Source organism: Lupinus angustifolius, chromosome LG10, assembly GCF_001865875.1.
Source record: "Lupinus angustifolius cultivar Tanjil chromosome LG10, LupAngTanjil_v1.0, whole genome shotgun sequence".
NCBI classification, from domain to species: domain Eukaryota; kingdom Viridiplantae; phylum Streptophyta; class Magnoliopsida; order Fabales; family Fabaceae; genus Lupinus; species Lupinus angustifolius.
In genome coordinates, this window is record NC_032018.1 from 1947515 (window position 1) to 1961916 (window position 14402).

The 14402-nt window shown below is 33.9% G+C and overlaps 2 protein-coding genes across 2 annotated transcripts; one reads left to right on the forward strand and one right to left on the reverse strand.

Annotated features, from left to right (window-relative positions):
• LOC109358348 (probable phospholipid-transporting ATPase 4) lies at nt 671–8210 on the forward strand. Its single transcript, XM_019602521.1, has 11 exons — nt 671–814; nt 1361–3301; nt 3455–3565; nt 3847–4123; nt 4203–4291; nt 4413–4500; nt 4598–4807; nt 5128–5253; nt 6818–6916; nt 7083–7274; nt 7364–8210. The coding sequence occupies exons 2-11, from the start codon at nt 1488–1490 to the stop codon at nt 8036–8038; spliced, it is 3681 nt and encodes a 1226-aa protein (XP_019458066.1). The 5' UTR covers nt 671–814; nt 1361–1487; the 3' UTR covers nt 8039–8210.
• On the reverse strand, nt 9603–13881 carry LOC109358349 (telomere repeat-binding factor 4-like). Its single transcript, XM_019602522.1, has 6 exons — nt 13689–13881; nt 13368–13594; nt 12240–12324; nt 11431–11514; nt 10023–10308; nt 9603–9924 (listed from the first exon to the last, which is right to left on the reverse strand). Exons 1-6 carry the CDS (start codon nt 13836–13838, stop codon nt 9893–9895), a joined length of 864 nt encoding a protein of 287 aa, XP_019458067.1. The 5' UTR covers nt 13839–13881; the 3' UTR covers nt 9603–9892.

Below are 14402 nucleotides of genomic sequence, written 5' to 3' on the forward strand. Positions count from 1 at the left end.
CTCAAGTTATTTATACATTGAGGCAATATTTTCAATATATACCAATTATTATATAAGTGAAAGTATTGATATAGTTCAGAAAGTTTCATCACGTAATCACATAGTTGACTTTAAATCACACACCAATAAATTATATATTATAATAAATTTATTAATATAATATTATTATTTATAATATATATGGTCCAAATTTGAAAATAATTCAATAAATATTATTTTTGGGTACTACTAATGATGTATTATCATATTTTTAGATAATGAATTAATTCATTTCAGGATTCGTGACTTTCTCTCTCAACAATTGTTATTCCGAATAATTGAACTATCGACTCAAGGCTCTACTAAGACTTTGTTGGTATTCAATAAGTAATATAATACAAACAACTAGAAGGTTTCATACTTAGTAATTTACAGTTTTAATTGATTTATTTGATGTCCGATATAATCGTGATAAGTACCATATCAGCTACTAATAACTTGTGATCTATAAATTTAGTCGAACAAATTATCTTTAAATGATAAAAGATTAGAAAAGTGTAGTCTATAAATCCTAACTGAATTAATATAAAAAGAATATATTATAAAAAAGGTAAAAAGAAAGATAATATTAAAAAAATGAAGGGAGAAAATTAATGTAGAATTAGTTAGGTAGGACGTGAGATGTGGGAAAAGAAAGGACACAGAAGACACACACTTACACACGCTTGCTTCATTCATTCATTCATTCTCTCTCTTTCTCTCTATTACTCTTTTTCTGTCTCCTCTAATTATACCTTCGTCGTTTTCATTTCATAAACGACACCACTCTCTTTCTGTGCGTTGCGTTTTTATCTTTCTTCTTTTTATTTTCTCTTTTTTCTCTTTCCTTCAATGCGTTTTGCATTCTTATTCCAAATTGCATGTTTTCATTATTTTTATTCCTTCATCACAATGATTTCTTACCTCATTGCTCTTTTTCCTTCCTTTTTTGTTTTTAATTTCAATAAATGGAATACGTATCTTACTTTTAATTTGGTATTAACTTGTTATGGATTTTTGAGGTGGACATGTTATTAGTTGAGACATTGCATTAGTTTGTTAATTTAATTTTGTTTGAGTTGTTTTTGTTTTCCTCGTGATTATGTATGTGCGAATGATTTTAATTTAATTTAATTTAATTTATCACTTGTTTGAATGATCATTCTGTAACTCTAATTTGACGTTTTTTATAGAAAAAAAATTGACGCATGAATATAGATTTTATTGTTTATGTTGAATTGTACATATTCTGCAGCTTTTAAAGTGTGAATGCATTAGATGATCATTGTGTTTATGTTTATATGTACTGTTGTTAACACTTTTTGTTTGTTTGTGCTTTCAGGTTTTAGGAAAGCAACAAATTGGTAAGGGGGAAAGTTTGATTGTTTCTTAGAGGCAAAGATTGTAGGTTTTTTCCTCTTGGTGGGGTATGTGTCAATATAACTACCTTGAGCTGAAATCCTGCTAAAATGCCGCGGGGGAAGATCAGGGCGAAGCTCCGAAGGAGCCATCTTTACACATTCGGTTGCGTTCGTCCAACCACCACCGATGAGTTGCCTAATCCACTTCATGGTCCTGGATTCTCAAGAACAGTATATTGCAACCAGCCTCTAATCCATGAAAAAAATTCTCTATTTTACTGCAGGAATAATGTATCAACTACCAAATACAATGTTATCACATTTTTCCCTAAGGCACTCTTTGAACAATTTCGAAGGGTTGCTAATATATACTTTCTCCTGGCTGCTTGCCTGTCAGTGTCTTCGATTTCGCCATTTAGCCCAATGAGCATGATTGCTCCTTTGGTGTTTGTTGTGGGGCTTAGTATGGCAAAGGAAGGGTTGGAAGATTTTGGCAGGTTCCTTCAGGATCTCAAAGTTAATGGTCGGAAAGCTAGTGTCCATAAAGGTGATGGTGTTTTTGGTCCCAGGTCATGGCAGAATATTATGGTTGGGGATATCGTAAAAGTGGAGAAGGACCACTTTTTCCCATCAGACTTACTTCTCTTGTCATCAAGTTATGAAGATGGGATATGCTATGTTGAGACGATGAATTTAGATGGTGAGACCAACTTGAAGGTGAAAAGATGTTTGGAGACTACCTTGTCTCTAGATAATGATAAAGCTTTTGAGGGTTTCTCAGGAACAATACATTGTGAAGACCCAAATCCGAATCTTTATACTTTTGTTGGCAACTTTGAGTATGAGAATCAGGTTTATGCTCTTGATCCTAGTCAAATTCTACTCCGAGATTCAAAGCTTAGGAATACTGATTATGTCTACGGAGTGGTCATTTTCCCTGGTCACGATAGCAAAGTCATGCAGAATTCTACAAAATCACCTTCAAAAAGGAGTACAATAGAGAAAAAGATGGATTATATCATATACATTCTTTTCACTGTGCTTATACTGATATCTTTTATTAGTTCAATAGGATTTGTTGCCAAGACCAAGTACCAAGTCACAAAATGGTGGTACTTACGGCCTGACAATATTGAAGACCAGTATAACCCCAGGAAAATTTTATTGGCTGGGATGAGCCATCTGATTACTGCACTCATTCTTTATGGATATTTGATACCCATCTCTCTTTATGTTTCAATTGAGATTGTAAAGGTATTACAAGCAACCTTCATTAACAAAGACATTCACATGTATGATGAAGTAACTGGGACTCCAGCCAATGCGCGGACATCAAATTTGAATGAAGAGTTGGGCCAGGTAGACACTATCCTCTCTGATAAAACTGGCACTTTAACCTGCAATCAGATGGATTTTTTGAAGTGCTCCATTGCTGGTACTGCATATGGTGTGTGTGCTAGTGAAGTTGAACTTGCTGCAGCAAAGCAGATGGCTTCTGATATTGAGGATCAGGATTCGGATCTCTCTAGTTTCCCCATGTCTAAGAGTAATGTGCCATCGAAAAAGGTTACAGCAGGTGAAGAAATTGTACTGGAGACTATTGTTACTTCCAAGGTTGATGAGAACCAAAAGCCTCCCATTAAGGGATTTGGTTTTGAAGACAACCGTCTCATGAATGGTAACTGGTTGAACGAGCCCTATGCCAATGTTCTTTTGATGTATTTCCGAATATTAGCAGTTTGCCATACTGCAATTCCTGAGCTGAATGAGGAGATTGACAGTATTATATACGAAGCTGAGTCACCTGATGAAGGGGCTTTTCTTGTAGCAGCTAGAGAATTTGGTTTCGAGTTTTATAAAAGAACTCAATCAACCGTTGTAGTACGTGAAAGATTCGCTGCTTCAGGACAAGTGGTTGAAAGGTAAGGCAGAGAGTCATGAATACTATTATGCACATCATTCCTTTTTTTGGAGGGGGATTCACTATTTGCTTCCGCTTTTAACTATTTCATATGTTATGTCACATTTCTTAGCCTTTTATTTATTTATTTTTGTGTTTTGGGTGAATTATACAGAGAGTATAAAATCTTGAATCTGTTGGATTTTACTAGCAAAAGAAAGCGTATGTCTGTGATTGTGCGTGATGAGGAGGGAAGCATTATTCTTTTTTGCAAAGGAGCTGACAGGTTAGCTTACATAATGTGATTTCTGTCTATATTACTGACTGTTGAATTTATGGTCTTAATGTTAATGACCCAGTCAAGCCTTCCATCAGTTTCTGTTCTGGAATAATTAAATCCTCTTAAACCTTGTGAAGTTTAAACTACACTTACTACTAGTATACTCTACAATCATGCAATTCCCTGCTCCAGGAGAAGAAGCTTGCGAAAATATATGCTTTGATAAAAAAATTCCAACATCCCTCTTTAAACTTTAATGTCCATTGTTTTCTTGTTTGGTTGTGCAGTATCATATTTGATCGATTGTCAAAGAATGGAAAACAATATTTGGAGGCTACTACTAAACATTTGAATGAATATGGAGAAGCTGGTTTGAGAACACTAGCCCTGGCTTACAGAAAGCTTGATGAGCAAGAATTCTCTGATTGGAATAATGAGTTTCAGAAAGCCAAGACAGCTGTTGGGCCTGACAGAGAGGTGACGCTTGAGCGGTTATCAGATATTATCGAAAGAGAGTTGATTCTTGTCGGGGCTACTGCTGTGGAAGATAAACTACAGAAAGGGGTAGCCATCTCATTCTTTGTAGTCAATAAATGTTTGTGCATTTATCTGCTTCAATTAACTAACCTCTTATCCTCTTCAGGTGCCTCAATGCATCGATAAACTTGCCCAAGCTGGTCTAAAGATCTGGGTATTGACAGGGGATAAGATGGAAACTGCAATTAACATTGGGTCTGTCTCCTGCAAATTATTCAACCACATAGAACTGTTTCATATCTATTCTAGATAGTTAACGTTGCACTTGCTCAAAAGTGCCATTGTAATTGATGAAAGCTTTGTTTATCTGGTGCAGATTCGCTTGTAGTTTGCTACGACAGGGCATGAAGCAAATCTGTATCACTCTCCCAAATTCAGATTCACTAACCAATGATAGCAAAGAGGTAAGTTCTCTTTCATTTGAGATTGAACAGAGATATTTACTTCTTGGATATGGGTTTCATCTAATATTAGGCATAGTCATTGTAACCAACCCTTCAGGTTATTAAAAGCTATATCTTGAATCAAATCACCAATGCCTCACAAATGATAAGACTGGAGAAGGATCGTCATGCGGCATTTGCATTAATTATTGAAGGGAAAACTCTCACATATGCTTTAGAAGATGATGTCAAGCATCATTTTTTGGGATTGGCTGTTGATTGTGCATCTGTCATTTGCTGTCGTGTGTCTCCAAAGCAAAAGGCACTGGTAAGACCTTTTTTATTTTCCATTTGTACCTCTGTGATCTCTATTTTTGTATTTTATCTGCATTTCCAATTCTATACTTGATCATTGTAGAAGTTATTGGAGAGAAAATTGTGCACAACTGCAAATGTGGCTGAATTCGTCAATGTTAATTAGATGGGCAAATTTAGGTTTGGATCCATGTGTTCTGTTGTGTATGTTTGTTATTGATATGCCTCTGTAGATATAATTTATCTAATCTAATTGCTATCATTCATCAACTTTAAGAGTATAAAGCATGTGCTGTTTTATGATTACTTAATCCCTTAATCTTTTGGCATCAGGTAACAAGGTTAGTGAAACAAGGAACTGGGAAGACCACTCTAGCAATAGGTGATGGTGCAAATGATGTTGGCATGATTCAGGAAGCAGATATTGGTGTTGGAATCAGCGGGGTTGAAGGTATGCAGGTCAGTGGATGACTCTTTTAAATATAATTATGTTACACAAAACTATCACTGCATATGGTGGATTCTAAGACATACTTTTTCTAGTTGCAAAGTCATTTGCTTCATATTTCATAAACAAGCTAAGTTTCAATTTTATATTGCTTCAGTAATTTTTAAATTACTGGGGTTAGAGGTCGAGGAAACCTGTCATTTTTTTTTATGTTTGGGCTATATTTTTCAAATTAGATAGATGAGCAATGGTGCAGCAAGAGAAGTAAACCTCTCTTTGCATTCTCATTAGTTATTGTAGACCAATTTCTTCCATAAAATGTAGAAAAACCAAAAAAATTGAAGCATCTCTGCTTTGAATGAAATATATAGCGTCCTTCTATTGCCTTTGTTTGGTAGGATAGAATTAGAGTGGAGAGAAAAGAGTGAGAGAGAGTTTGGAGAGAAAGTGAAGATTTCTCCCCTTTGGTTGTGGAGGTAGAAGGAGAGGAGAGAATAAAAAAGGTGTGGGGCCCACCGTATGTTCTTTCTCCTCTAGTGCGGTGAGAAAGTGAAGAGAGAATGGTGATTTTATTTGAAATGTCAAATATACCCTCAAACTTTTATATTTGTATTGATAGTGTAAAAATTTATACATAGTCAGTGCATCAATCATCATTCTTTTGTATTAATTTTATTTAATAGTAAATGATGATAAAAAATGAATAGTGAATAATATAGTAACCACGTAGAAAACTCACATGCTAACATTACATACATATTTTCTCTTGCTTTAAATACTATTAACATACATAAATCTTTTTTAAATATAAAATATTAATTAAAAAATTGAAATTATAATAAATTATAAAATTTATTTTTAATTAATAATAAAATAATAATTTTATTTGTCTTTTATTTATTTTAGGGACATTTTTGTCATTTGAACCATAACATCATCCATCTCTTCTCATTTTCTATTCGACCAAACAAAAGAGTAAGAGAAGAAAATATTTCTTTCTATTCATTTTCTCTCCTTATTCTCTTATACCAAACATCAAAAAAATCTACTCTAATTCTTCTCTTTCTTACCTCTTTCTTTCTCACTTCTTTCTCTCTTCTTATTTTCTCTTGTCAACCAAATGAAGCATTAAAGTCTTCACTGATAATATTCAAGACCTTATAAACATCCAGTCTGAATTTACTTCTGAGATTCAAAGGCTAACGTTTTCAAAGTTGCATGGGCAATACTACTTGTCCATGCTACCTGCTTTTCCTTCCATGAACGTCAGAAATTCATGCTAGTATAGATTTAATACAATGTCTACTAGCTTGTTTAGTCTAACTTATAGCCTTTGCTTTTACTATGGGCTATGTAAAAATTATTAGCTGGTCAATGCATAAATTTAACAATATTTTGTTTTTTCCCATGTGAAATAGTGCAAATGACTAATATGTTCAAATCAGTTCATGTTTACATTATCAATCTCATTTAAATCAGTTTATAAAATCTATGATTGGGGCCTAAGAACACAACTTTTTGGAAGCTTGTAAATTTCTGGAAGTTTTGGAACTGAAGTTTGAAACTTCTTTTCAGGCGGTGATGGCTAGTGACTTTTCTATTGCCCAATTTCGGTTTTTGGAGCGGCTTCTAGTAGTCCATGGACACTGGTGTTACAAGAGAATTGCGCAAATGGTAATCAGTTAATCTTCATCTTTAATCTTGATAATTATTCTCAGAAATTGGATGTCTTCATGATCTTGTGTACTGAGCACATCCTGTGCATGGATAGGAAAGCATGCAACACTTTTAGCATTTTATTTATTTTTTCTCTTCTGAACAAAACCATTATGCTTGTCAGATATGCTATTTCTTCTACAAAAATATAGCATTTGGCCTCACCATATTCTATTTTGAGACCTATGCGGGCTTCTCTGGTCAATCGGTTTATGAAGACTGGTACATGTTATTGTTCAATGTTGTTCTTACATCATTGCCGGTCATTTCACTTGGTGTTTTTGAACAAGATGTTTCATCTGAAGTTTGCTTACAGGTTTGTTCCCTTGAAATGCCTATAATGACTTTCACACTTGCACAGATTCACGTTAGGTAATCCAACTTTTGTTCTGTTTCTCTTTTCAGTTTCCTGCACTGTATCAGCAAGGACCCAAGAATTTATTCTTTGACTGGTATAGAATATTGGGATGGATGGGCAATGGTCTCTATACCTCCCTCATTACCTTCTTCCTCGTCATCATTATTTTCTATGATCAAGCATTCCGTTGGGATGGCCAGACTGCAGATATGGATGCCGTCGGTACCATAATGTTCACTTGCATCATCTGTGCTGTCAACTGCCAGATTGCACTGACAATGAGCCATTTTACATGGATTCAACACGTCTTTGTGTGGGGAAGCATAGCCACTTGGTATCTCTTTCTCGTAATATTTGGAATGCTTCCTGTGGCGTACTCCAAGAACGCCTACCAAATTTTGGTTGAAGTTCTTGCTCCCGCGCCTATTTATTGGACAGCAACCCTCATAGTAACAATTACATGCATTCTTCCATATCTTGTCCACATATCCCTCCAAAGATGTTTCAATCCCATGGATCATCACATTATTCAAGAAATCAAACACTACAGAAAGGACATCGAAGATCAAGGCATGTGGAAGAGGGAGCGTTCTAAAGCAAGACAGGAAACACAGATTGGATTCACAGCAAGAGTGGAAGCAAAGATGAGACAGTTGAGAGGGAAGCTTCAGAAGAAGACAACTTCAGTGGGATTTTTTTCACCTTCCTTTAAAATAAAATAATTTAATATTTATCAAGTCTTTTAGAGATTGTGGGTTTTTTTGGTTTTCTGGTCTAGCCTCATTTATATTCTTTAAAGTCACATTCATTAAGGTGAAAAACAATGGGTGCTTTGTATGTAATACAAGTACAGGAAAAACTCAACAAAGTGGTAAAATAATTCGGAACGATCAAGGTGTGATTCTTTCATCAAATGGTTATAGTTCAAGCGATATTGAAGAAAATAAAGCAGTCAGGAAGTGTATTAACATACATCACTTTAACTTTGAACTCCTTCAAATCATGAATAACAGTTGGGTAAGTATCATAAGCTTTTCTTTTTTGGGGCAAACTGTATTAACATATAGCATGCTGAATAGACTGAAAATGAAGGACCACAGCATAGTATTCCAAGTAATCCTGGAATGTGAATTTTTAAAATATGTCTCCATTAGCAATAAAGTTGAAATGCTTTATGTAAAGATTAAGCAGATAAACAGAATTGTTCTATCTTGTTTCTAAAATTTCCAAAAATATGACCTTCATTTCCAAAACTGAGACGTTAAATAATGGCCAAACATGTTGTAATCAATCAACATTAAAAAGTAACAATTATGTTCCCAACATCATTTCATAAAAAGTTGCTAGAATAGCAAAACGAAGAAGACCCTTATTCTTTATTAGAGTATTCATTTCATTTATGTTAAGAAAATTTAGTTCAACAATAAAAGTTTCCTAAACGTATAAACTGATCACAACACCATAAGCTTGCAAGTTTCAACGTTTCTAAAGGAAGCATGGCATGCAACACAAAAGTGAAGAATTTTATGATTAGATGGTCATTATTATGATAATAAGTTAAAGATATGCTTTGGTGGTTTCCTGACAAACCTGGACAATGGAATGAATTTTGTTAAATAGCTTATTTTGTACTGACATTGATTATATATTATAGTTGTGTGGCATTGGAGTGAATACCAAGTTTTACATGAATAACCTGGATTTCAAATGCTCCTATCCTGCTGAGAAAATGGAGAATTGATTCCATGAAGGAAAACAACTTTTGGAAAGTGGTGATCACCACCATCCACAGATAGCTTGAGAATATGTGTCTGAACCTTTCATTTTACCCTCAGCATCATATTCCTTCCCCATTTCTATGTAATGCATGTCATTCAATAGTTGGCATATATGTTATAGGTCTGGCTTTCATAGTTGGTATATATGTTAGGGTTTCAACTTTAAAGATTTTGGAAATGCCTATCACTCCATACTAACTCTTCTGTATTTTTATTTATTTATTAGAGTTTCTGCTTATAATAATTATAACAATAATAATTAGTATTTCAATTAATTGTAAAATAAAATTGGAATAAGATGAAACTCATGACATCACTGACTTTCAATCATTAGCTTTGGGTGTTCCTCCTTAGAGAGGAAAGTAATACAATGAAAATATATCTTAAATGAGATATTGATAAACAGTCTCTACATAACAAGACATAACAGCATATATAATAAATGTATAAATGGCATCCAAGTGCATGAGACTCCAAGGGAAAAATAGATCTAATAAACATGTCTACATATTAAAAAATACTAGATATAAATTGGATGATTGTATAGATTCTGAATTGGATCCCAATGTACAGGTAAAAAACAAACCACTAATCCATTTAAGATCCGATAGTTAGGATATTTTCTACATTGAATCTAATGGATAGGCAAAACATAAACCCCTTATTCCATTTATCATCCACTAAAGATGTATTAAAAACTCAATCCATCCATAATTATGTAACTTTCAGTGGATCCACGAATGTACATATGGAAACCAAAAAGAAAAAGAATCTATTCTCATCCTTACATTTACCAACTTAATCCAAAAGAACAATGTCACCACGCAAACCTGCCATCAATAACCCAAAAGAGAATAAGTTATGTTACTAAATAAATTATGGTTGCAAAAATGTATTAATGGGTAGATGGAATTGCTTATCTGCATACTTTGTTCATACATCTGTGTCGCCAACCGTAATACTATCTCATTATCTTCAGCCATCTGTGAGAGTCTATCCACTTCCTTAAATGCCTCAGCAGCCAAAAACGCTTTATTCTCAGCCTCGGCAATTCTGTAGGCTGCAGTAGCGGCGGCTTCCCTTGCTGTCTCACTGCATGACAAAATACTAGAAGCTGATGATTGCCGTGGCCATGCATCCTTTGGTTTTGGTGATGGCGATGGTGATTTCGTTACACTCGGGGCATCCTTCTTTATAATGTAACCATTTTGTACCTGCACGAGATACAAAGAATGGAGAAATCCACACACTCAAGAAAACAAGCTTCAACCTCGTCAGCTTAAATATGTGAAATTTCTACTTATGTGCCAAGAGTGCAGTGATCACAGGCACAAAAGCTTTTTTTATTTATCTTTTTAAGTGTAGGAGTACTAGGAAAAACATAAACCATCCCCCTAATAGAACCTACCAAGTTAGGCAAAGCGAAACAAATACATTATTATTAATGCAAAATAGCTTTGACTCCAAGGCAAATGCTTACTCTTAAAGAGAAGGCATTAACAATCACAATCACAATCAAACACTAATTTCAAAGGCCAAACCAGACTGGGGATCAATCCAATCAGATTAACAAGGAAGGGATCCTCAAACCAGCCTGCTAACCCTCCAAACCAATGTGTTAATAATTGGTTTCTGAACCAGCCTAACGACTTGAACAAATCATAGTTTGGGATTTGGGAGGTTGGACAGGGTTCAAATGCAGCTTGGAAGTTGACAGATTCCTCCATGCAGTCTCAAACTTTGGTGTTGGGATTGCAATGAAATCGCATGACCACCAAGCAAAAGGTAATTGCTGTGTAATAAGGTCATATTATTTAATGTATTGTATCACCTATTAATATTGAATAAATCTTGTAAACTATAGAGCTAGGATCCAAACCTGTATCAGGTTTTATTTTCAAGGATGCTGAACCACAATGCAATTTGATTGCTTTGTTGTAAAACACTTCATTGGAAATAAATGTTTCAAAAAAAATTCCATACTTTTATTTCTATACTAAAACCCCAGAATGACCCTTCAGCCCGACCTCAAACCATAAACCTCTATTTTCCGGTTCAGTGACTAGTTCAGTTCCAAAAACTTTTTAATCGAACAAGCATGAAAACAAAATCAACCAACTAACATCCTTTATGGATAGAAGCTAAAATAACTGAAGTTTCTTATGGTGTATTAATGCCAAAATGTAAAATGGGAATTAGTCTATAAGAGAAACTCAAAATTAATAAGTATGTATTATTATTAAATATATATAAAGAAAAAGTTTTGAAGTTGAAATAATGAAAATGAATATGCTATAACGTATATTTCTACAAAGCATCATGGAGGATAAATTTACCTTTTCAAGCTTCCCTTGATTAACAAGCCTCTTCAACCTTGTACTTAATGCTCTTTTGAAATTTGAAGGAACCTGATGCTTTTGCTGCAGTTTATATGAGGTTATTATTTACTATAAAAACTAAAATGAAAGCACACTAGAGAATAAGCAATATTTAAAATATCAAATACACAATAGATGGTACATGGTAAACTAAATTTCTACCACACCTCCTTCCCTAGTACCCTTCAAATAAAAGTTGCCGGGCCTCAGCACAAAATGGGGGAGTTGTAACAAGAACTGAACAGTTTTCACAAAATTGCAATTCAAAATGATCACAAATTCACACCTAACTGATAGAAGTTCAGATGAAACTATTATCCATCTATCGGGTTAAAAAATTTATTTTCACCTGATGAAAAAAACTGTATAACAGAAAAGGGAACGTGTTATTATGAAAGATCATAACAAAGTGAATATAATTTGCACAGGGTAAAAATCCAGGGAGGACTGTAGAGTTGATGAATTGATTTTAAACTCTAAAGTAAAAGGCAGATGGCAAAAGGATACTTCAATTTAAAACATGACTGGTGTTATAAGGATCATTTATCCGCAGAGAAAAAATGGGGATAGCCACAATGCCACCCAGGACCTTTAGGTACAATTATGATCATAAAATTGTATCAGGCTAACTGATACCCATTGCCATTCTATGCTTTGATTCCTAAAATCTTAATATTATAATCTAGAAGGGCATTCAACCAATCTACAAAATTGCAATAGCATGTTGTCAAATGTAGAAAAATATTACCAAGAAAATTTCAACTGACCTCAATGAAACTAAGAATAGCACTTACGTCAGAACCATTAACATCTTTGATCGTTGACAGAGCTTCAAAAACCATTGCATTGTACCTGATAAAAAGAACAAGAGTACAAACAACCCCTGTGACATGGTCTTAATTAACAGCACCTATGATAAAAAAGAAATGTAAATTGGCTCCATTGAATTTATAACACATACAATAACTTGGAATAATCAGCTAGAAATGATGCAATGAGTAAACAAAATGAATCTTTCATTCTTTCTATAGAATCGTACTTCACCACTCCACAAAACCATGTTAATAATCGAACAATTTATTATAAAGTATAAGCATATACTAATTGGCAACCAACAAGGTGTTGGTTTAGTTGTATAAGACCCCACAGGATCCCAGGATGACCAAAAGGTAGGGTTTGATTCCTAGGAACAACCCTTGTTGAGAGGGGCAGTCATGCACCACAGAAGATATTAGTTCCTTACCCAAAAGGGTGATGAAATACTCTTGGTAGTACCAAAAAATGTACTAATTGGCAATTGATCCTATTCAAATCACGTGGAATTCATGATGCAAAATTGTCATATGTGGACTTCAAGTGACACATGTGATAAAAAGTATCATTCAAGCTTAAGGGTAAGTTTTATGACACATTTATAAGACATGCAATGTAATATGAGATTGAATGTTGAGCGGTAAATGTTAACAAAAAAATAACTCCATGTAACAAAGATCTGAAAGTTGCATTAGATGAGTGAACACACTAGAAAATATATGATTAGAAATGAGTGTAGTAGGGAGAAAGTTTGAGTAACTCCTATTATAGAAGAGATGGTAGAAATGTGCCATAAGTTGTTTGGTCATGTGCAAAGGATAACCCGTAAGGAGAGAAGATCAAAAAGATGTTAGTCCAATTCGTAGAGGAACAAAAATGCAAAAATGTTAAGATTTGGAGATGTCATTTATGATAGAACATTGTGACGTCGATCCATTCATGTATCCGACCCTAGCTAGTGGGATTAAGGCTTTGAGTGTTGATGTTGTATGATCTGGTGAATGGGGACAAACAACACGATCACATTCAATAGTAAAACAACAAACAAAAATAATTGCTTGGATGAATAAATAGTTGCATACCGAGAAGGATTCTTGGAATCTTCAGCATTTGTAAGATCATCAACAAATTTATCCTGATTAACAGAAACAACATTTTGTGGAGCAGAAACAGCAATCGGAACAGAAGCAATAACCGAAGCAGGAGCAGGAAGTGAAGGTGGAGGAAGAATTGATTTGGGCTTAGGAGTTCTGGATTTATCTTTAGGGATACCTTGACCATTGCTAACATTCAAATTACGCCATTTATCCTAACCAACAAGTAAAATAATTAAGAATAAAAAATAAAAAATAAAAACCCTAAACCTAGAAAATTGAAAAGGGGAAAAACGAAAAAGAATGAACCTTGAGATCGATGTTGGAACGAGAAGTAAGGAAAGGGGCAAAATCGGGATCTTTAAGGATATTCTTCCACTTTCCGGCACCGTACTTTTGAACTCCACGGTGGAGAGCGTCTTCTTCATCCGCTGTCCATTTTTGCTTCTGATTTCCCATTACTTCTTTCAATTTTTTAACTCTTCCAATTAACAAAGCATTTTAAATGCTACTCATTCAACAACAAACACTAAACTTATTCCTCGTTTTAAGTTATTTTCTTTTCAAGTGGGGTACTTTTTTTCAATTTATATTTCATTTATTCACTCAAATCTGTTATATATATTGTTTTTTTTATATAATTTGTTGCTTGAAATATATTTTTGCAATGATATGATTTCACAAAAAGTGTTATGATAAAGTTGATTGAGGTCGAGATCAACGTTCAAACAATGAAAATAATGTAACAATTCCAGATAAATACTTGTATGAAAATATATCTATGTAAAACAGGCAAATAGATGATTAACAGCACATTAAAAAAATGATTTTAATTAAAATTTATTACTAAATTATAATATTTATAAACATAAATATATTTATCTCCAAATATGATGTATTTTTTCTATCTATATAGCTTTTCTCTCAATTTCCACTTAAGTATAAGTCCCATTGGATAATTCGTATATAATATGAGAAAATAATAAATAAAAATTGTGTGTTTATATACGTATCTAAAAGTGA